The 21,183-nt window shown below is 43.9% G+C and overlaps 1 protein-coding gene across 2 annotated transcripts in view; it reads left to right on the forward strand.

Moving 5' to 3' along the window:
* CMIP (c-Maf inducing protein) overlaps positions 1-21,183 on the forward strand; it is a 224,990-nt gene that overhangs the window by 100,804 nt on the left and 103,003 nt on the right. For both annotated transcript variants that reach the window (XM_084811985.1, XM_084811986.1), the window contains one exon: positions 16,292-16,417. In XM_084811985.1, coding sequence (XP_084668111.1) covers positions 16,292-16,417 — 126 coding nt within the window. The remainder of the gene's footprint in view (positions 1-16,291; positions 16,418-21,183) is intronic.

The following is a 21,183-nucleotide window of genomic DNA, read 5'->3' on the forward strand; positions in this document are numbered from 1 at the left end:
GACCTTCTCCGGGTGGCCTTGAGCAAGTCATCATGTCTCGACATAGCCCAGCTGGTGAGGGTGAAGTGAGAGTACCCAGCATATGTCACCCTGAGCTCTGTGCAGGGGGAGCAGCTATACCAGAGGCACTTGCTCTGCACACGACAGATTGCAGGTTTGATCCCTGGCATCTCTAGTTATAGGATTTCACCAGTGCCAGCTCCAGATCTGGCAGGGTGGGAGGGTGTTGTTTTCAGGAAAGGTGTTTTCAGCCTGGAGCATGCTCCCTCACTGGGTCCTTCTTCCTGTTTGCTTGCCAGGAAGCTATTTGGTGGTAGCAGTGGCTGACCCTCGCTGCTGCCGTGGTTCACTTACTCTTCTTCTCTGATCCAGAGGGCAGTTGAGCAAAAAGGCAACAATAGCAAGAAGGAAGAGCAGCAGCAGGGTCAGGGATCTCCAGGCCATGCATCTCAGGTAGTCAGGGCTGGGAAAAGTCCGTATCCGGGGCCTTGAAGAACCGTTGCCAATCAGATGACCAGTTGAGCTGACTTGGTAGAATAAGGCAGATTCATATCAAAGAAAAGAAGGTCCGGATGTGATAAATAAATCATGAATTGCGTTGTTATGACAATTTACTAAGAAACCCAGGCGATTATTTATATAGTGTTTGTGCACCTGCATGTATTCATACATACATAAATGTTTAAAACCATATACTCTCTCTTCTAGAGATTTCTGTCCTGGGTGTGTGTGATCTGCACCTCTGGTCCAGACATTGTCTTTCTCAGCCTCATAGGTAATAATGATCTGCCTTATATGGGAAGGGCCAGGCTCCTCTTCAGCGGAAGAGGCCATGCTTTGCTTCTGAAGGTCACAGGTTCAATCCCCAGCATCTCCAGTTAAAAGAGGGCCAGGTAGCAGGTGATGGAAAAGAGCATTCTCTCTGCCTGAGACCCTGGAGAACTGCTGTCAATCAGAGTATGCAATACTGGGTTACATGGAGAAATAGTTTCACCTGGGGCGAAGCAGCTTCCTACATTCTTGTAGGAGGAGGAGAATGGGAGAACGGTAGCACTTTAAACATGTGATATCATAATCATAATCACCATTATTACGTTGGTTGCAAAAGAAAACCGTTACATGTATATCCAACTGTCTCTCAGGGTGGTACCAGCTTGAGGGTTGCTTATGAGAAAGTGCTTTCAGTGGCCTGATCAGGAACACTGCATTCTGACACTTCCTTAGTCTCAGGGCCTGAAAAGCCGATAAATTTCAGAGCTGGATCAACAGGAAGTCTGTTGACCAGTCCTATAAGCCTTTCAGATTCCTCTCTGGTTTCATTCCTCACCCCCCAAGTTCAGTTCCAACCACTGGTTCTGACAAGAGGACCAATATTTTTTAACTGAGCATGGCAGCCTAACCACCAGGATACTTTTTAAATCTGCTTGACTGTTTTTAACCCTGTAGGAGATGTTTTGTTTCTTACCCTTTCTAACATTTCCAAATTCAGACTCAATATTAGGCACAGAGTAAGCCTTCTGTTCTGTTTTCTCTTTTCCTCTCCCTCCGCTTGGACCATTTCTATCCAACCCTTCTCCTTTCCTTTCCCCACCTCTGCTTCCCCTAGACGTTTCTGCCTGCATCCCCCTTTCTAGGATCAGAAAAAATCAGCCAATAGTAGCCAGAGACTCTTCTCCCTGTCTTGCCCTTCTCTTTTATCAGGGCGGCTTGGTCAATCACTGCAAGCATCTTCATTACTGACACCACCACCAGTACTACTAAATCTTAGCGCATAATAATACAGATGGTTTGCTGTTTATTCCCAATTCTTCGCAGTGCATTGTTTTCATGTTGGCTCTGACTGTGTGAATATAATAAGCCTGTTCAGATGTTCACTTCCAGTGTTTAATGGACGCTTCTTGGAAATAGGGGCAAGGAGGGAGACACCAGCCCCACCCTCCTCTGTCATGTTCTCCACCTGCACATTGATGGAGAACTTCTGTAGCAGGGAGCCTTTTATATCGTTGTAGGCTCCCTGTGTGATTTAGAACCCTGGTTTTACTGAATAGGGCTTCTATGTGCAGTACATGGCAGTTAATTATGCATTTGATTAATAGATGAATACCATCAGATATTCATCATCTCAAGAGATTTGGGCTTTCCCCCTACTCCTTTAAGAACTTCTCTCCCTTCTCTGGCCTAGTTCCCCACCACCACTTCCCTCCAGAGACAAAACATTGAAGAGATTATGACATACTGAAGAGGAGAGATTGCCCTCTGCAATCAGTCAAATGATGGACAGATACGTTCTGCCTGTCACGTTCTGGCTAATTAAAAATCTTGCTTCAAACGCATTATAAATTCGTAAATTGCATTGGGAGCACAGTTTGTACTTTAAATCAAACGGTCTCTTTTTATGCTTAAATCGTGTGGGGTAAATGAATGATTAACGGGAACGTTACGCCCTCTTCCTTCAAGCTGCTTGGAAATATTTTACATATGCTATTTCAGTAATCTTAACTACTACTGTGTAAGGCATCCTTCCCCAAAATGGTCCCCTCCAGCTGTATTGGACTACAATTCCCAGCATCCCCCATTTGGGAGTTGTAGTCATAGGAACATAGCAAGCTGCCTTCTATTGAGTCAGACCATGGGTCCATCTAGCCCAGTATTGTCAACACTGACTGGCAGCAGGCCTGCAGGGTTTCAGGTAGGGGTTTTCCCAGCTCTACCTGGAGATGCTGTGGATTGGACCTGGGACCTTCTGCTTGCAAAGCAGGTGCTCTACCACTGAGTTACTGTCCCTCCCTAAATAGGAACATAGGAAGCTGCCTTCTACTGAGTCACACCATTGATCTATCTAGCCCAGTGTTGTCGACACTGACTGGCAGCAATTTTCAGGCAGGGTTTCAGGCAGGAATTTTCATAGCCCTATCTGAAAATGTCAGGAATTGAACCTGAGATCTTCTGTATGCAAAGCATGTGCTCTACAACTGAGCTGCAGCCCTTCCAACACAACTGGAGGGCATCAGGTTGAGGAAGGCTACTGTAAGGTAAGCTAGTCTTATTAACCACATATTAGAGATGGCTGGGGGAGGTGGCTGAGGATAAGAGACTGTGACATGATGAAGGCCATCTTACGGCTTCAGGGGCAACCTGAGATTTGGATTCTGGAGCTGCTGGCTTGATAGCTCACACACTTACCATCTATGCTGTGCCAGCAAAAATGTGCATGTGTGCCATGACAAATGCTTCACACAAAAATGTGGGGATACTGGGCAGAATCCAACAGGGTGCTTACACCCCGCCAGTTCTGTTGTGCAAGTGGGACCCACCACTTTCGCAAGGGAGATATAATAATAATAATAATAATAATAATATGCAAAATTTTAAAACATAAAAAACCCACAAACAGACAGTACACACATATATCTAAAAACAACTTTGAGCCATCAGCCAAACCATAAAACAAATCCAGGCTCAATGAAAACGTATCACATGCTGCCAAATGCCTGGGAAAAGAGAGAAGTCTTGACCTGGCACCAAAAAGATAATGATGTTGGAGCCAGGCAGGCCTCCTAGAGAAAGCTCGTTTCTGGAAGGAGGCAGGTCGGCGGAGCTCGCTTATGTGAGCTCTGCCAACGTGCCTCCTTCCAGAAATGAGCATTTCCACTCGTCTTGGGTTGTCCCGGAAGTGCTCAATCGTTGTTGCACAAGCTCTCAGGGCTGCTTGCACAATGCTGTTGGCAGAGCGTAAGCAAATCGGCAGGGATCCTGCCCATTACTCACCCTTGCTGCAGCCCAGCAGAGGAGGAAACTGAAGAGGCACCTGCCTGTGATTCTCCATCAAGGTCTGTGTAAGGAGAACCAACCAGGGGCATTTGAAACACCAGACCCTAGAGGCCCCATAAGGGCAGGTGAAGCATTTCCCCAGGCCTGATGCAAGCAGAGGGTCAAGCCCAGGAGATCAATCCTGAAGGTGGCAACACCAAAGGGACTTCTCCCCTTTTGCTGTCGCCACTTTGGGAGTCACACAAGGACGAGGGCACATCCTTCTCTTTGAAACTTGGGTAGGGCAAGGCATCTTTGACCTGAGAGCTTGCCCCTTTGCAGGGGTGATGGCCTTATTAGAATGCCTCTTACCTGGGAGACTAATGGTGTCTGTGGAATTCCAGAGGGACCTGGGGATTTTCCAGCTGGCACTCCTGTTGAAGCCCTGGTTTCATTGTGGAATGGAGAGATGACTTGGGCAGTTGATGCAGTTGCTCCCGAGGGCCCTCTCCTACTGGGCTAAGCCCATTCGTCCCTTTGGTACAACTTGAGCTGAGCGCAATGAATCCGGTTGGGAAAAAACGTAGAGCACATGTGGAGAAAGATACCACAGTTAATGCCGATCAGCCAAGGGAGGTGCCCAGGACACCAGCTGGTCTGATTTTGCTAGATGACTTTCAGTTATTAACATCTGAGGATGTGGACGTGATATGTGGCCAACCATCTGTATGCTTGCCCCTTGCCCCTCTTGATCTATTGCCAGGGAGGAGGGTCCAGTTAGGCCTAGGAGATTGTAAAGGCCTTTTTGAGTGAGGGGGCGGTCTAGCTTCCTCTAAGGACCCAGTTATACTATACATTTTCCTTTCTTTGATCACTTTTTTAATTTCTTTTTTGTGCGTGCTTGCTTGCTTGCTTGCTTGTTTGTTTGTTTTGTTTTTGTTGAAATTCACAGTAAAAATTTACAATAAAAATTAATTTAAAAAGACAAATACAGTGACAATAATAATAATAATATAGATGATGAAGGATTAGGCTATCAATGACTGCTAGTCTTGATTGCTGTATATTACCTCCAGTATCAGAGGCAGTATGTGTCTTAATACCAGTTGCTGGGGAACATGAACAGGAGGGTACCTTTGCATTCATGTCCTGCTTGTAGGCATCCTTTGGGCATGTTTGTAAAAAAATTAAAAGTGGCTACTAGATTGTCGGCTAGGTTTAGAGGCAACTCATAGTTCTAGAAAGGTTGAAGGCCACAGGTATAGAGTGCTTATTCACCGCAGATGTCTTGTTTCTTAATTTCCTTGTCTTAAACTTTCCATGGAAACAACTGAACAGAATTCTGTGTAACTGACGATATTGTTGCTACTTCCCAGAAATTCTGGAGAGAGGCTGGCAATTCCACTTGGGTCTCAAGTGCAGCTGATCCTCCAAGTCTATGATTTATGGCATCGTTTGGCATGGTGGTTGTCATGGAGCCAAAGACATCTTTGGCCTCAAAGCAGCAAAGATTTATGTGTCGACAATTTATAAATCTTTCTGAAACTGAAAGAAATGGTAGCTTTTCTTTAAAAGCAAAACAAAACAAAGCTCAGCTAGTACTACTAAACAATCTCTGAAAAATATGTAAGTTTATTAAAAGGAAGAGGACCATAGTTCAGTGGTATGACATGTGCTTTGCGTGTAGGAAGTCCTAGGTTTACCATGGCATATGCAGGTTTGTGGGGCTTTTTTAAGGAATCAGGTAGCAGGTGACTTTTACCCAAGCTACCTGAGCAGAACTAGGCAGCATTGTGCCCACAGGGACCAGTGCACCCTGGTCGCCTTTCTTGGTGGCTTTCAAGGTGCCCTCCCCCTTAAAAAAAAACAACTAACACATTTCCTTATTGGCAGCTAGGACTGCTGCGAAAAAAGTTTCTGTTGGTGCTAAAAACTGTGGGTTCAGAGGAGATGTTTAGTGTTTGTTAGTGTGTTGGGGCTCAATTCTCCCTTGTACTCAGTCTTTTGGGCAGGTTACTTGTCCTTTGCCACGCCTCCCATGGCAGCCATCTTGTGGTGGTGGCCAGGACAGTTTATCAAATTGCCGAATGTGCCTACAACTCCAAAAGGTTGCTTGGAGTGTTGCTACGAGAGAAATGGTTGGATACGCAAATATTCTGACCTGGTGTCAGGCAGCTTCTGCACAGAATTCTATGCAGTGGAGGAATTTGCTGTTCTAGATACGGTATAGTATTCCCATGTAGTATTCCGTGTAGTATTCCCATGTAGTATAATTACACATAGTATAATTATTAACCATGTGGTATCCATGTAGTATTATTATCCATGTAGTATCCATGTATCTATGTAATATTATTATAATTATTAATTACATGTAGTATAATTATTATCCATGTAGTATAATTAGTATAATTATGTAGCATAATTAATTATAATAATTCCATGTAGTATTCCCATGTAGTATTCCCATATAGTATTATTAATGTAGTATTCCCATGTAGTGTAATGCCATGTAGTATTCCCATGAAATATTCCCATGTAGTTTTCACAAAAAGCCACCAACAGGCATGTTTTTCTGCTGTGTAGAGAATAGGGATGTTGGAGAAATCGGCAATGGAATCAAAGGAATTGAGATTTCTATGAATCCAATCTGAGGATTCTGCCGCGGACTGGCTTTTCCCAAGTCACATGTATTCTGTGGACTTGTGGCCAGTCTTTTTACTTTCCAGCATTTTATGCAAATTTACTCATAGAAATATATGTAAAATTAAAAAAAAAAACACTGCCCCAAAATGCACATTTCCCCCATAGGCTAAAGCATGAAAATGCACATTTTGGAGAGCTATGCGCATTTCCACAAGTGTGAATTTGCGCGAATTTGGGAAATTGGAAAAAAAAATCTGATTCTGTCAATGACAATGGAATGAAAGGCACCTGACAATCCACGAAACTCAGATGGAACAGATTGTACAAAATCTGTTCATCCCTAGTGGGGAGTATCATGTGGTGGCAGAAAGTTGGGCCAACAAGCTGCTTGGCTTATAAAGAGCTTTGTTTCAGCATGTTGTCGGCTTCCCCTCTCCTGCTGCGTGTTCAGGATGGCAACTCGGGGCAGGGGGGTTGAGGTCATGAAAAAGGGCAATGTAATGGGGACAAGTCACCCAATGAGTAAATGTTTCATCTATAATGAGGTTTGCTCATCTTGTAGGAGATTGTTTTTTGCGGCCAGGCCTGGTGTCCTTTCAGGCAGCTGCTGGGGCCTCAATGGCCCAGCAGGGTTCACTGATTGAGGCTTATTCATTTTGTTACTATATTTATGCCCTGTCCCTTTTCTTCCAAGGAACTCAAGGTGGCTTACCAGCACCAGACACTGGGAACTACCATTTTATTTTCCCAGGATACCCTGGAGCAATGATACTACATCTGGGCATTCTGGGAAATTAAAAAGGCAGCTCCCAGATGCCTCCACTGATTCATAGTACAGGTGTTGCCACCAGCACAAGGCATAAGAGAGGGCCCTACCAAAGGCTCTTTCAGAATTGGAGCCTGTTATATCTGTGGCAATTATATTGTGTAGTTTGCCCATGAGGTAGAATAATGGGAACTATTCTACCTCAGGTTCCTTGCACAGAGTCACTTGTCTGAAAATGTTTCCATATGGAAATTATGTCCCACATGTATGTAGTTTTTATACTTCCCTTCCTCCAAAGAGCTCAGGATGACGTATATGGCTTCCCCTCTCCTGTTTTATCCTCACAACAACCCTGTGAGATAGGTTAGGCTGAGAGAGTATGACTTAGACAAGGCCACCAAGAAAGTTTCATGGCTGAGTGGAGATTTGAACCCAAGTCTCCTCGGTCCTAGGTTGACGGTCTATTCACTACACTAGGAGTACAAAATAAGAAGTCCAGGAGCCAAATCTGGTCCAATATCATGTGGTTTCCTGGCTTTTGTGCAGTTTTTGCCATTCTAAAAGGTTGAAATACCTCTCTTAAGTCTAGCAGTTGCTATTAGTAAGTGCTTTAATCTAAAACATGCTCGTATTTTCTGGTAATTTTGGCCCTGCTGCTTTTGCCTTCGGCCCTGCTGCTTTTGCCTTCGGCCCTGCCCTCTGCTGTAATGTGGCCCCCGAGAGCATCTTTGTAATAGAATTCAGCCCTTGGTCTGAAAGAGGTTCAACACCCCTCTGCTATACACTCTAGCTTTCCATTAATCACGTGAGATAAGCCTTTTCCAGAAATTCCCCTCATGCGTTAGTTTAATCCAAGAGGGAGGAGAGGGGCTGCACCGACTCCTCCCACCCTTGACATTATGCGTGTTGACTAGCCTAACCCCTGATGTCCACATGTATTGTGGGAAGGTCTGTAGGGAAAGGAGTATTCGCGCATACACCATACATGTGAAAGTTTCCATGCGATCTGGAGTCCTGATTGCTCAAGTTTCCAGATCTCATGGAAGCTGTCGTGCATACAGGCATATACCTGAAGGCTCCCTTCCTGCATACCTTCTCACTGTACATGTGGGCACCAGGGGTTGGGGTGCTAAGCTGGACAACCATCTGTTGGGTATGCTATAGTTCTGTATTTCCTGCTTTGGGCAGGACTGTTGGAGAAATCCACAACAGGTTCAAATTAGTTCAGATTTCTATGAATCTGACCTGCGGATTCTGCAGTGGACCGCTGTTTCCAAGTGGATTCTTTGGATTTGTGGGCCCATTTTTCACTTTTGTGGCCAATTTGCACTAATTCATATTAGCACTAATACACATTAACACATTAGTGCAGGTGCGCATTACTGGTAATTCGCATTAACTAATGTACATTTGCGCAAGTGCGCTTTACCGCTAGCGCAAATTAGGGCAAGTAGAATTAAATTCGGGAGGGGGATCTAATTCCCTCACTGAGCGGATGACAGCACGAAAGACACCAGACGATCCAGGAAGCACAGACTGAATGGATTTAACAAAATCTATACATCCCTAGGATTGGACTACAAAGCCTCCTCCACCTCTCTGGTTCTTGCCCATTTTAGACCCACAGTCCAAAATCGTGTGTCCAATAGGTCTGTTTTGTACAGTACTGTATTTTAAAGGTTTTTAATCTTTGTAAACCAGCCAGAGAGCTTTGGCTATTGGGTAATATAGAAATATAAGAAATGGATGGATTTTGCTGATAGCAAATTAATTCATGTGAGACGACAGCCAAGCTTCTTGATAGGCCTTACAGTGGATTTTCCACATGCTATATCTGCTAGGAAAATACATACACAAACTTTTCAGTGCCTGGATTGCTTGTTTATCAAGCACAATGATTCATGCCAATTCTCACTGCAATTCCTGGTCACCAGAACTAGTCTGTGCATCAGAAGGAACCAGTGATTCAGGTTGCAGATTTTCCTATAGTGTGAGTTATTTCCTGGTGCTCAGTCCAACTCAGCACTACTCAGCAAGTACACAAGAGTGGGAGCCTGGCTTGAACCGCTTTGTATGTCTCTTCAAACATGGGCTTGGTGCTCCACCAAGTGGCTGTGGCATCCTTGGGTTGAAGGGAGCTGTGGATTCCCTTGTATAGAAGACAAGCTCTGCTGGTTCAGACCGAAGACCAAAGTCCAGCATCCTGTTTCCGGCGGTGGCCAACTAGCAGTGTTGGAGTGGTAAATTTTGAATTGCAGTTGCTCATCATGACCCCATAGCCAAGGAGAATCCCAAATCGCAGACAGCTGTGTTGATCCATATTAACAAACTGGTTCTAAGAGTTTTCTAGGTCTTTTACAAAGTTAATGGGTCTTAATCGCCCATTCAAGACCAAGCCACCCCAAAATAGTTTGCATTAGAACAAGGAACAATATGTTGTTGCTGGGTATATTTATTTTCCCCCAGGTAATGTGAGGATTGCAGCTTAGCTCAGGGGGAACAGGGAATTCCAAGACAGGTGGCAGATGATTCCAGCAGATACTGGGTCCCTGTGAGCCCTGGTTCCACTACACCACTGCCAACCAGATACCTCAGGAAGTCCACAAGTACAACATGAGGGCAACAGGCCCCTCCCATTGTTGTTCCCCAGCAACTGGTAATTCAGAGGCATACTGTCTCTGAACCTGGTGATGGCATATATAGCTGTCATGACTTGTAGCCATTGATAGACCCGCTCCTCCATGAATTTGACATATTCCCCTTTAAATCCACATAACCTAGTGGCCATCACCACATCATCCTTCCTTTTGTCTGTCCTGAACCTTCCACTACTTAGCTTTATTGGATAATCCTATTAGGTTCTAGCATAATGAGAGAAGAACGTCTCTCTGCCCACACCATGCATCATTTTATCTGGCTTGAGCATGTCCTCCGTGTAATTTTTCAGAAGAACTGATGTAGAAACAGTGAGTATTTGTTGGGATGGATCTTTTCCTCCCCACAAACATTAGACATTGTAATGGGGAAGTTTTCTCACCTTCATAGTATTGAGGTTGGAATGTCTTTTTCATTTGTTTTGATATATTTTAATATCTCTCTTCGGTTGACAGGGCTCTTGGAGTGGCTTACATAAAACCAGTATAACCAGTAAACACCACTGAAATCAATAAATCATTAAAGCATAAAAAAGCAGAGCAGTTGATCACCATAAACATGATCTAGAACAGTGATTTCCAACTGTTAAAAGGAAGCACTTCTTCACCCAGTGCACAGTTAAACTATGGAATTCGACACCTCAAGATGTAGTGATGGCCACCAACTTGGATGGCTTTTAAAGAGGGTTAGATAAATCCATGGAGGTAAGGCTATCAAAGGCTACTAGCTATGGTAGCTATATATTACCTCCAGTATCAGGTGGGATGTTTCTCAATAGCATTTGCTGGGCAACACGAGAACACTTCTGTCCTGCTATGGGCTTCCCACTGGGGCATCTGGTTGTCCATTTTAGGAACACAATGCTGGATCACATAAAGCCTTTGGTCTGATCCTGGAGAGCTCTTCTTTTGTTCCTAACCTTGGGTCCCAGATGTTGGGCTACAGGGTCCATCATCCCTGACTATTTGCCATGCTGGCTGGGGAAGATGGGAGTTGTAGTCCAATAACATTGAGGAACCCACGGTTGAGAATTGTTGATCTAGAAGATCTTAAATATCTGGCATAAAATCAGCACAGCAATAAAAGGTCAGGGCAAAAAACAAAACGAAAACAAAAAAACCCTTTCCTCCTGGCACCAAAAATAAAGATGGCGCCATGTAAACTTCTCTGGGAAGAGAGTTCCATAAATGCAGTGCTACAACTGAGAAGGCCCTCTTTCCAGACACCACCCAGAATTGCATATCATTAGCATTTGATAGAGAATGGAGCACCTTGTAGAAAATGAAAAGTGGCTTATTTTTAGTTTAGAAGGGGTTTATAACAGAGGTTTATAAAAATAACATGGTGTGTAGAAAGTGGATAGAGGAACATTTTTCTCCTTTTCTCATAAAACTAGAACTTGTGATCATCCAGTGAAACTGACTGGCAGTAGATTCAGGACAAACGACCTCTTTACAATAGATGTGACGGATGTCACGAGATGCAATGATGCCCTCTAGCTTTTTAGATGACTTTACAAGGGGATGGGGCAGATTTTTAGAGGAGGAGAGGTTGATTGATGACTACTAGCCATTAGGACTGTGTGGAAAGTCCATGTTCAGGATCACTGAGTGCCAGTTGCTAGCAGTCAACAGTGTGTATGCGTGTGAGTGCTATTTGGGTGGTGTTCCTAGAGGCCTCTGATTGGCCACTTTGGGAAACGGAATGCTGCGCTAACTGGAACTTCAGTCTGATCCAGTAGGGCGTTCTTCATGCTGAGGCTACCTGCATGATCTCACAACTTCTCTGCTCTGTTTCGCTATCCATTCCTATTGTTCCAAACACTGCTGCTTGCTCACTTGTCTACAGCAGTGGTTCTTAAATATTGTCTTTGAGGGCCATTATTCTCTTTTACCATATTTGTAGGCGACCGTGTTTTCTTACCTTACAGCAAGGATAAGCAACTGGGGGTGGGGGCAGGGGACACTTTTCATACACCCCTGCAGGTCGCACTCCTGCTGCCACTGCACTGCTAAATTTGATGGTGTGGCAGCGAAAACAAAACTGGTGGTTTGCCGTCATCATTTGACAGCAAACTGCTATGGACCCTTAGAAAAGACAAGTGTAGCTTAAAAACAAACTGCCAATTTGGGGTGTGTGTGTGCCAAATTAGGCTGCACAAGGGTGGCGCAGGCCTCACAAGAGTATGGCAGGCAACGTATGGTTCATGGCCACACGTTGCCCACCCCTGCCTTACAGTTATTATGTGGGAAGGACTCTTGTCCAGTTGTTTCCCATTATGAAACTTGCTCTTTCTATCTGATTCCATTAATTGTCCTTCCATTCTTTTCTTAACTACTCTTTTTACATTTTTAATACAAAATTAAAAGCACAAAACTGTAACCCAATATCAGATGATATACATAGCAAAAAACCTACCTAAATATAACATCTAATCACATTAATGTTATCTAACTACTCAGTGAAAGATGAACACATCTTCTAAAAGCTGTAAATTTGGAATCAAACAGCATTGCTAAAATACATACGCACATGCATACTCTCCTTTATTACTGGAAAAATAAATAATATTTATAAGGTGCGTATACTCCAAATTTCTTTATTTTCCTTTTTTTCCTATTTTTATTTTTTAAGGAAATGGTTGGTTTCACTGCAACCATTGCCTTGTTGAAGAGGCAAGCAGGCTTTCAATTCTAAGTTTTAAAATTCACAATGAAAAAAAGGCTTGTCTCTTCAACAAGCAGTGGAAGCATCTGAGAAACTTCCATCTCTCCAGTATTTTCCTCTGTTTTTCCTTAGGGACCACATGAAAATGCTCCAGAGATGATAGTTTAAGACCTTTAGTCTATATCTCCCTGGTTCCTGAATACTGTAAAAATAATTCATTCTTATCTTGAATATTCGAAGGAGTTAATTTGGACTACCCACTCCTACACCAACTTTTTCACTGAGCTCTTAGTAGCCCAAATTACTTTTTTAAAGTTTGAAGAAAGTGGGTATCATTTGTGGTGCTCATTAGAAAGTGGAATATGCTTCCCCCCTGGTGTCGTCCTGATTTTTTTTGCCTTCCGTTGCTCCTATGTTTTTAGATAAGATCTCCTGAGCAAAGCAGACACTGGGATTGTGGAAGTTTTAATATACTCCTTCGATGGTGGTAATGTTGATTACCAAAGGTTCTTGAGTCTTTGCTTCCTGTGAGAACAAGATAATTGCTCTCCAGTAGGTAGCGTATGACGTACAATATCAGGAGAAACCCCCGGGACTTCAATCGCAAGTGTGGAATTATATTGTGGCTAAATGAATAACCAGAAGGTTATCGAGCTTCCTGCATAACAGGCCCTTTGTTTGAAGGGAGCAAGGAAGAGGAGGTGTGTTTTTTTTCCCATGAGTAGCAGCATGATACGGAAATTCTAACGCAAAAGTGTTGTTTTTAAAAACAACAACACAACTTTAGGCTCTCAAGCAAGGAAGTAAAGATGTGATTGCAAAAACAAAAACTTAAGCGAAAGAGCAACACCCACACACCTTAACAAAACCCACACCAGCCACATGAGTGTGTGGGATTCCACAGTATTTCAGCAGGAATTTTATATGCATGCAGTGATGGCACTACAGATCTGAGGGACTTAAAGCAACATGTTTAACATTTAAAGGCTTCCCTTCTTAACATTTCTCAGATAAAAATGAGGAGACACTTTCAACACCTCAGTTTTCATAGCAGATATCACTGCCCAGGGGTTTCACCTCCCCTGCTTACTGTACATAGCTGAAGGCTTGACCCTGCATTTATTTATTCTGAAATTGTCTGTGTTACTAGGCTAGAATATTTTCCCTCTGGTTGTAAAGAGGGAGCATGCAAAATTATTGTTTTGACTGCTAGGGTTGCCCTGAGATGTCTATTTAGTGCTGTCTGTGGTCGATGGGAAAAGGGTTTGCTGTTAGTTAAGAGACAGTTTGGCCATCCAGATTATTTCCTAAACTGAATGGAAAGGACAGAGTAAAGATTAAATCTATTGAAGTGGAAGGATCGAATGCTGTGAACAAAACAAAACAAAACAAAACTCTCTGTGCATAGATAGTTTAGCAGGTCAGGGAGAAGGGTGGGGTGGGCAGTTCTCCCTGACATGCTAATTTTCTATGTTCGGTGACTTCTGTTAGTAGTAATTAAGCAATGTATATGCTGCTGTTTTATCCGCAGGGAACTCAGAACAGCTTCCCAGCATAAGTAATATAAAAGAGAAAACACAGAGATCAAAAAGCAAAGATACACATTAAAAACATTGCCGTAAAGATAGTGATGAAAAAGCAGCTATCTAAAATATAGTTCCACTGGCTGAACTATAACCACTTTGGCTCAACCGTATCCATCTCGAAGAAGCTTGCCACATCTGCAGATGCTTGGTCTCTGCCAAACGGGTAGGATTCATCTTCAGAGGCCAAAGAGTTGCTGACAAGTTTAATGTTCAGCTATCAGCAGTCTGTACTTCATCCCGGGGCAACAAAAGCACGAGGCAACAGGGAACAGGGGTCCAGTGTAACAGGGACGTGATGCTTGTGTTACTCGCTTGCTAATCCCAAATAAACATCCAAGGGTCTTCCCCACACCAGTTTTTTACCTGCAGCGTTCATTGGCGCATCTTAGTGAATTATCTTCTCTTTCTAATCTTTATTTGCAACTTCTTTCTTTCTTTGTGATACTTCTCTACCGCTTAATATAATAAAACCCCTAAGCAGTACACATATAAATATTAAAATCACATTTAAAATACAATATGAAATACCGTTCCAATTACAATAATAGTACAGGGCAATACAAGAAGCAGGAAAATGGAGCGGCATGATTAATTTAATTACAGGCCAGGGAAAGCCTGGGTGAACAAGTGTGTTTTCAGGAGGCGGTTGAAGCATGCCACATTTTCTGCCTCCCGAACTTCACGGGGGAGGGCTTTCCAGCGGGGTGTGTGTGTGTGTGCTGCTACCGAGAAGGCCTGCCGTTGAGGTATTGTGGTGACATTCTGTGGGTTTGGAAGGACTGGTAAGGCCTCCTCTGATGATCTTAGAGGCCAGGTGGGAATCTATAAGGGAAGGGCGGCCTGCTAGATCTGCTGGTCCCAAATTATCTATTGTATGACAATAACATAATCCCGAATATGGCTCGACAGCTAAATTGATAAAGTTCATGCTCCTTTAATCCCCCTTAAAGGCAGCCTAAAGATAATTTTAAACAATAAATAAAATAAATATTAATCAAGGACCTTTTCTCACGCCAGCCTCCCCCAATCCGGTGCCCTCCAGATGTGTGGGACTACAACTCCCATCATCCCATGCTTGCTGGGGGGATGGGAGTTATAGATCAACACATCCTGAGGGTACTGGGTTGGGGAGGGCCGGTTTATGCAGTCCAGCCTGTGGACTCTTCACATCTCTGGCTACATTCTGCTCATGAACCGAGGTGGTCTTTGCTGCTTCACCACTTCTGCTGCTGTTGCAACATGAATTTAGCATGTATGTATGATGTGTACTCAGTGAGTATTCAGAGTGCTTGAGAGGGGGAACGGTGGCCGAGCTGAGAGACTGTGACTTTCCTAAGGCCACCTTGTAAGTTTACAATTTCGGTGAGATCTCAACTGGGGGCTTCCTAGCAGTGGTGCACTTAGACCCTGGACATAAAGGTTTTTACCTTTTCTTGATGTGATGTGTATTAGTTTCCTTTTAAGTGTGGTGCTCTTGTGCTAAACTGGAAGATGGCGAAGTAGATACCTTCAGAACAAAAACATCTCTCTCTTGAGGGCTATTCTAGGTTGGCTTCATTGCTATGGACTGTACAGTCCTGTTGACTGGTCCACCCTTCACTGCATCCAGGGGCAGAATACGCTTTAGCCACAGTAGAGTTCAGCTCTCTGAGAATCTCTGTTGTTGGTTTTTTAAGAAGCTTGTTTCTAGCACTTATGGAAATATGTGAGCAACACCTGCAGTAACTTAAAAACCAAAGAGGGGTGTCCAGATTAGAACTCCAGTGGTCAGTGGCGGCAGGACCCAATTCCCCTATCTAGTTCCTTGCCCCTCTCTGTGCCCAGCAAAACCAAAATACGTTATGTAAAATAAGCCCAAACACGTGGAATAAATTATGCAAAATGAGGGGAACATGCATATCTGCTCCATTTGAATAATTCATGCAGGATGCAGAATTTTTCTTTAAGCAGAATTTGGATTGCCCTGCTGCAAAATGTTTGTTTATTCATTGCTTAGGACAGATACACTCAACCCCGTCCATTCCTCCACAAATAGAAAATAATGGTACACTTCATAAATATTTTCTTATGTTTCTTTTTCTTTTTTTTTCATTGGTTTGGATAAATGGTCAGTTCTTAAAAACTGTATAATTCTTTACTTAATCCTTGCTGGTTTCTTTCTGACATGCTAAGCTAAATCACTTAATCTTTTTTCTTCATCTCCTTTCTGTTTTTCCTGCAGCCAACCGGGTACATGGAAAACTCAATTTCCTACAGCTCAATTGAAGATGTTCAGCTGCTCTCTTGGGAGAATGCTCCTAAGTATTGTTTACAGCTCACCATCCCTGGGGGTACAGTCTTACTGCAGGTACAGTAAACACAAAAGAACAGCTCTCTGCTTTCCCATTGTTACGTCCTTCCAATTTCTCTGTTTGTGAAGATGAACTGATAACCGTCAAAAGCTTACTGTCATCTTTCTTTGTTTATTTGCCAACACATTTGTGTGGGGTGGAGGGTGGAGAGAGAACAGCATTCAAAACTTGTTGGCAGGGTTTGGGGTTGCCCTGATAACTGTCTGTTCGTACTGTCTGTGGGGATGACCATTCGGTTAATTTCCTGTGGTGTGAAGACTGAGGCATGGAAGGACCGAATGCTTCCAGCCAAAAGAATTCCCTGAGCATAGAAAGCTTAGCAGGTATGGGAGAAGGCTAGAATAGAAACTTTCCCTTGACATGCTAGCAGTTGGAGGAGCGCGGGGGAGCTTTGCATCCCTGCCATCTAAATTGGTTTTCCCCACCAATAATTTTGCAGCCCCCAAATAGCCCTAAAGATGTCATCTTTCTAATGCTGTAAGAGAGAGAGAGAAAAAAACACCATTGCATGTCAGCTGTTTGCTATCTAATAGAAAGCGGTATTGCATACCACCCATCAAATACTATAACATATGACATGACAAGAGTTCCAAGTTATTTTCTGGGGAAGCTTGAGAGATTTTGGGAGCAAGCTGGTTTCTGCAGTGAGATGAAGCAGCTGAGAGACAGCTTAGCCAACATTATTTTTTTATTTACAACATTGGTATACTGCTCCCCATCCAAACAGATTCTGGAGCGGTGAACACAAGAAATACAATAGTAAAAAAATATAAAAGATTAAAACACCATATTAAAATATTAAAAACAGAATGCCAATAAAAACTGTGGCTGTCATTTAAGGAATGCTTCCTGGAACAGAACTGTTTTCAGGAGGTGCTGGAAGCAACACAGTGTTGGCACCTGCCTCTGACCTCCAGGGGCAGAGAATTCCAAAGAAAGGGGGCCACCACACTGAAGGCTCTTCTCCAGGTGGACTCCAGTTGGGCCATAGGTCCAGGTGGAACCACCAGGAACATGCCCTCAAATGACCTCAGTGACCGGGCAGATTGGTAAGGCACTCTCTCAGGTATCCTGGTCCTAAGTTGTTTAGGGCTTTGTACACTAGTTGTTGTTGTTGTTCAGTCGTTCAGTTGTGTGTGACTCTTCATGACCCCATGGACCATAGCACACCAGGCCTTCCTGTCCCCCGCTCTCTCCCGGAGTGTGCTCAAGTTCATATTCACTGCATTGGTGATGCTATCTAGCCATCTCATCCTCTGCCGCCCCCTTCTCCTTGGCCCGCTAGTGAATGGGTAGCCAGTGCAGTTCCGTCAGCAAAGGAATTGCATGCTGAAAAGGGGCAGCTCCCGACATTACTGATCTTTGCAGGGATTCTGGGTGTCTTTGGCACACTTTGGAGAGTATTCCCCGAAGGTGTAGAGTTTGCAAAGACTGTGATACATCCTGGTGTATCAGCTTCCGCTACTGCAAAATGCTAAATGCTTCTTGAATATTGTGGCCAATGGCCGAGTGAGCAGCACGGTGGGCAGGAAAGGAAGCTCAGAGAAAGTGCCCAGGAAAGAGGTTAAACAGGAAGTCCAGGGGAAGAGGAAACAGTAACGAAATGGTTAAGGAGCCAGGTGGGTGGGCCCCAGGGGTGGAGCTCAGACTCCAGGATATAAACCAGTGGGCTACACCCAAGGGGAGAGCGTTGGGATGGAAGGAGAAGGGAGAGTTTATGGCAGCCTTCTCCAACCTGGTGCCCTCCAGATGTCTAGACTAAAATCCCATTGTCCCCAGACAGCATGGGCATTGGAAAACTGAGTTTTGTGGCCTCTGTGGGAATGTGAGAGTATAGGCGTAGAACTCCCCTTGCTCCCCAGTGACAGAAGAATACTGCAAAATGTCAACTGTCTGATATCAAACATGGCCATTGAATAGCACTGGGAGTCAAATAGCAATATCAGCTATTCTGAGAATACTTGGGATTACTCTGAGTATTAGCAGGAGAACATTCAGCCTCAGAATTAATGAAGGAGACTTTGGGGGAGGATTTTTGTGATGGAGCAAAAAAGGAAAAAAAGAGGTTAGGAGTGTGGGTTACACTCATTTTGATTTCTTTTCATAGAAAAAAAACAGCAGCAACTAGGGCAAAGGAGTGATGTTCAAGATCACTAGGATTCTCTGAATATCGTCTCGATTCCTCTTTGCATTTGTGGTCACTGCTCACTCTGCACGCACGAGAAAATGCAAATTGAGCAGCGATCGAACATGAAATTTGCACAGATTCCCCCCAAATCCACACAAGTGCCTCAATTTGCGCCACTTTCCTCCCTAGACTCAATGGGCTGATTTAGTCTACAGGGGAAATTTGCACAAAATAAACTGGGAAAGTAGCGCAAATCGTACATGAGCACATGTCTGGCAATTTGCAGACATTTTCGGCAGACATGTGCTTGTGATCGCATTCGGGGCTTCGAACAGGGCCTGCTTGCATGTTGCTTGCAAGCAAAAATGACAGATATCCCTAGCAACATTACCCCCACCCCTTTTAAAATAAGCATTTTGCACTGAATAGAAGACACAAGAGATTTCAGTCGGCAAAGGAATTTTGTTTTCAGTCAGACCTAATGCATGTGTTGTGGAGGGATGTTGTTCCCCTCTAACTATATCTATTTTTTGTTTAAATTTCTTCTATTCCAGATGTCCCGCACTTGTGATCAAAGTTACTTCCTTTGTTTAATAATAATAATAACAACAACAACAACATCACTTTTCACTCTCAAAAATATCCATATTGTGTACATATTTAAAAAAAACACAGTAATTAAAACAATTCATTGAGACTGTGTTTCCACTGAACCCTTTTCACAAGATTTCATCCTCAAAGAGAATAGGAAGCTACTTTTGTCAGATCAGACTGTTTCTCTATGTAGCCCACTACTCTGACAGGTAGTGGCTTTCCAGGGTTTCAGGCAAACGTCCTTGGCGTTACCTGCTATCTGATCCTATTAACTGGAGTTCTGGGGGATTGAAGCTGGCATCTTCTGCATACAAAACATATAGGGCCGGCCCAACCATTAGACAGGGTGAGGCAGTAAGCTCAGGCTGCAGACGCTAGGCGGTAGCGGCAAAGTTTTCAAGGAGAGAACTGGGTACCATGCAGCCTCTTCTGTGCCCCCTGTGTTAGCCTCCTGCCGTCAAGGTCAGTGGAGAACGTTGCCCCATCATTAGTGTTGAAGGCACTAGTTTGCTTCTGCTGCCCCTCCCACTCTGCATTGGATGAACATAGGCCTCCGAGTTCGGGGGCTTATGATCATCACAATAGGATTGTGCCCTAAATCTGCCCAGAATTATTTCCAGAATTATTTCACATCAGAAAACATTCTAGTTAAACAGTGTGTGTGTGTTTTTAAAAAGGATTATATAACGAAACGTTTCTTTTGGAATCCCTATTCATCTGCATTCTCATTTTTTTTCTGGTGGGTTTTTTTTTTAAGCGGGGGGTGGTCTGTTTAAGATGAAAAATGATAAAACAACCCTGAATTCAAAGCTCCTGGCCAAGTGTAAAGGGCGTTTGGCAGGCCTGGTAGATTTTTATCTGCAGCGGCTGGCGGTGTTTTTTGTTGTTGTTCCGAAAGCCCATTAAGAGCAAGTTGTGAGAAATGGGCATCTAAGAGGAGCGCTTTGCTTGAATGTTTTTCTTCTGAAGATCTGAGGTCACAATATGATTTCATCAGCACTGATAACGGAATTGAATGGATCCTGGGCGGCCATGAATGTTTATGTTGGACCCCTCTCGCAGGGGCTGAGCAAAGCTCACTTGCAAAGTGCTGGCGTCATAGCACAGAAACAATTGCTGCCGTCTGTTTTCAGCCAGAGCAGTTGCGTCTGGGTCCGTGATGCGTGACTGGCTGCAGATGCTGTCGAAAGAATGGACTCCCCATGCAAGCGGGTTCTGTTGGATACAGTCCCAGTGCTTGGCAGGCCATGAGTAGAACACTAAAATAGAAGCCAATTACTTGGGGAATTCAGATGAGAAAGCTATATTTAAGGCATGACACAATAAAGAAGGTAATTAGGCAAAGGTAGGTGAGACAAAGTTCCTCTTTTTTGCCAAAATTTAAAGTAAAGGTGAGACTTGCAAACAGCTTCAGCTCTGAATTCCGTGTTCATCTACAAATCACAGATTTCCTATGTATAGATATATAGGAAATCGGTGTGTTTTTTTTTAATACAATAGTTCTAAATCTAAAATGAATTAGAATATGAAAATAGCAGTTGATAAATCTCACATCAAATAGGCTAATAAAATAAAAAGAGATGGTTTCAGATCTGGTGATTTTGAGTTTCTAAGTCAGCTTTCCCCAACCTGGTGCCCTCCAGATCTGTTGGACTATAACTCCCAGCAGCCCCCAACCAGCATGCTGGGTTTTGTAGTCCAACAGATCTGGAAGGCACCAGGTTGGAAAAGCCTGACCAGGTTAGGGATGTCAGAGAATTCCGCCACGGATCTCGGTGAGGCCGAATGCCAGTGCATTCGGCCCCCCAAACTCCGTGGCGGAACGGCCTGCCACCCCCCCGCCCCACCGTGGATCCCCCCCGGGACAAGACTCACCTGGGGCGGATCTTCTGGGCGGCGGCGGCGGCTCCAGCGGCGGCTTTGGAGGTGGCGGCGGCCGGTCTTCCGACCGGCTGCCGCCGCCGCCATTTCCAGACTTGTGTAAAAAAATAATTAAAAAAAAGACGTGATAGGCTACGTAAAGATTTACGTAGCTTATCA

Source organism: Heloderma suspectum, chromosome 8 (genome assembly GCF_057233095.1).
Source record: "Heloderma suspectum isolate Gila_16-S chromosome 8, 16-S_ref, whole genome shotgun sequence".
Classification (NCBI taxonomy): Eukaryota; Metazoa; Chordata; class Lepidosauria; order Squamata; family Helodermatidae; genus Heloderma; species Heloderma suspectum.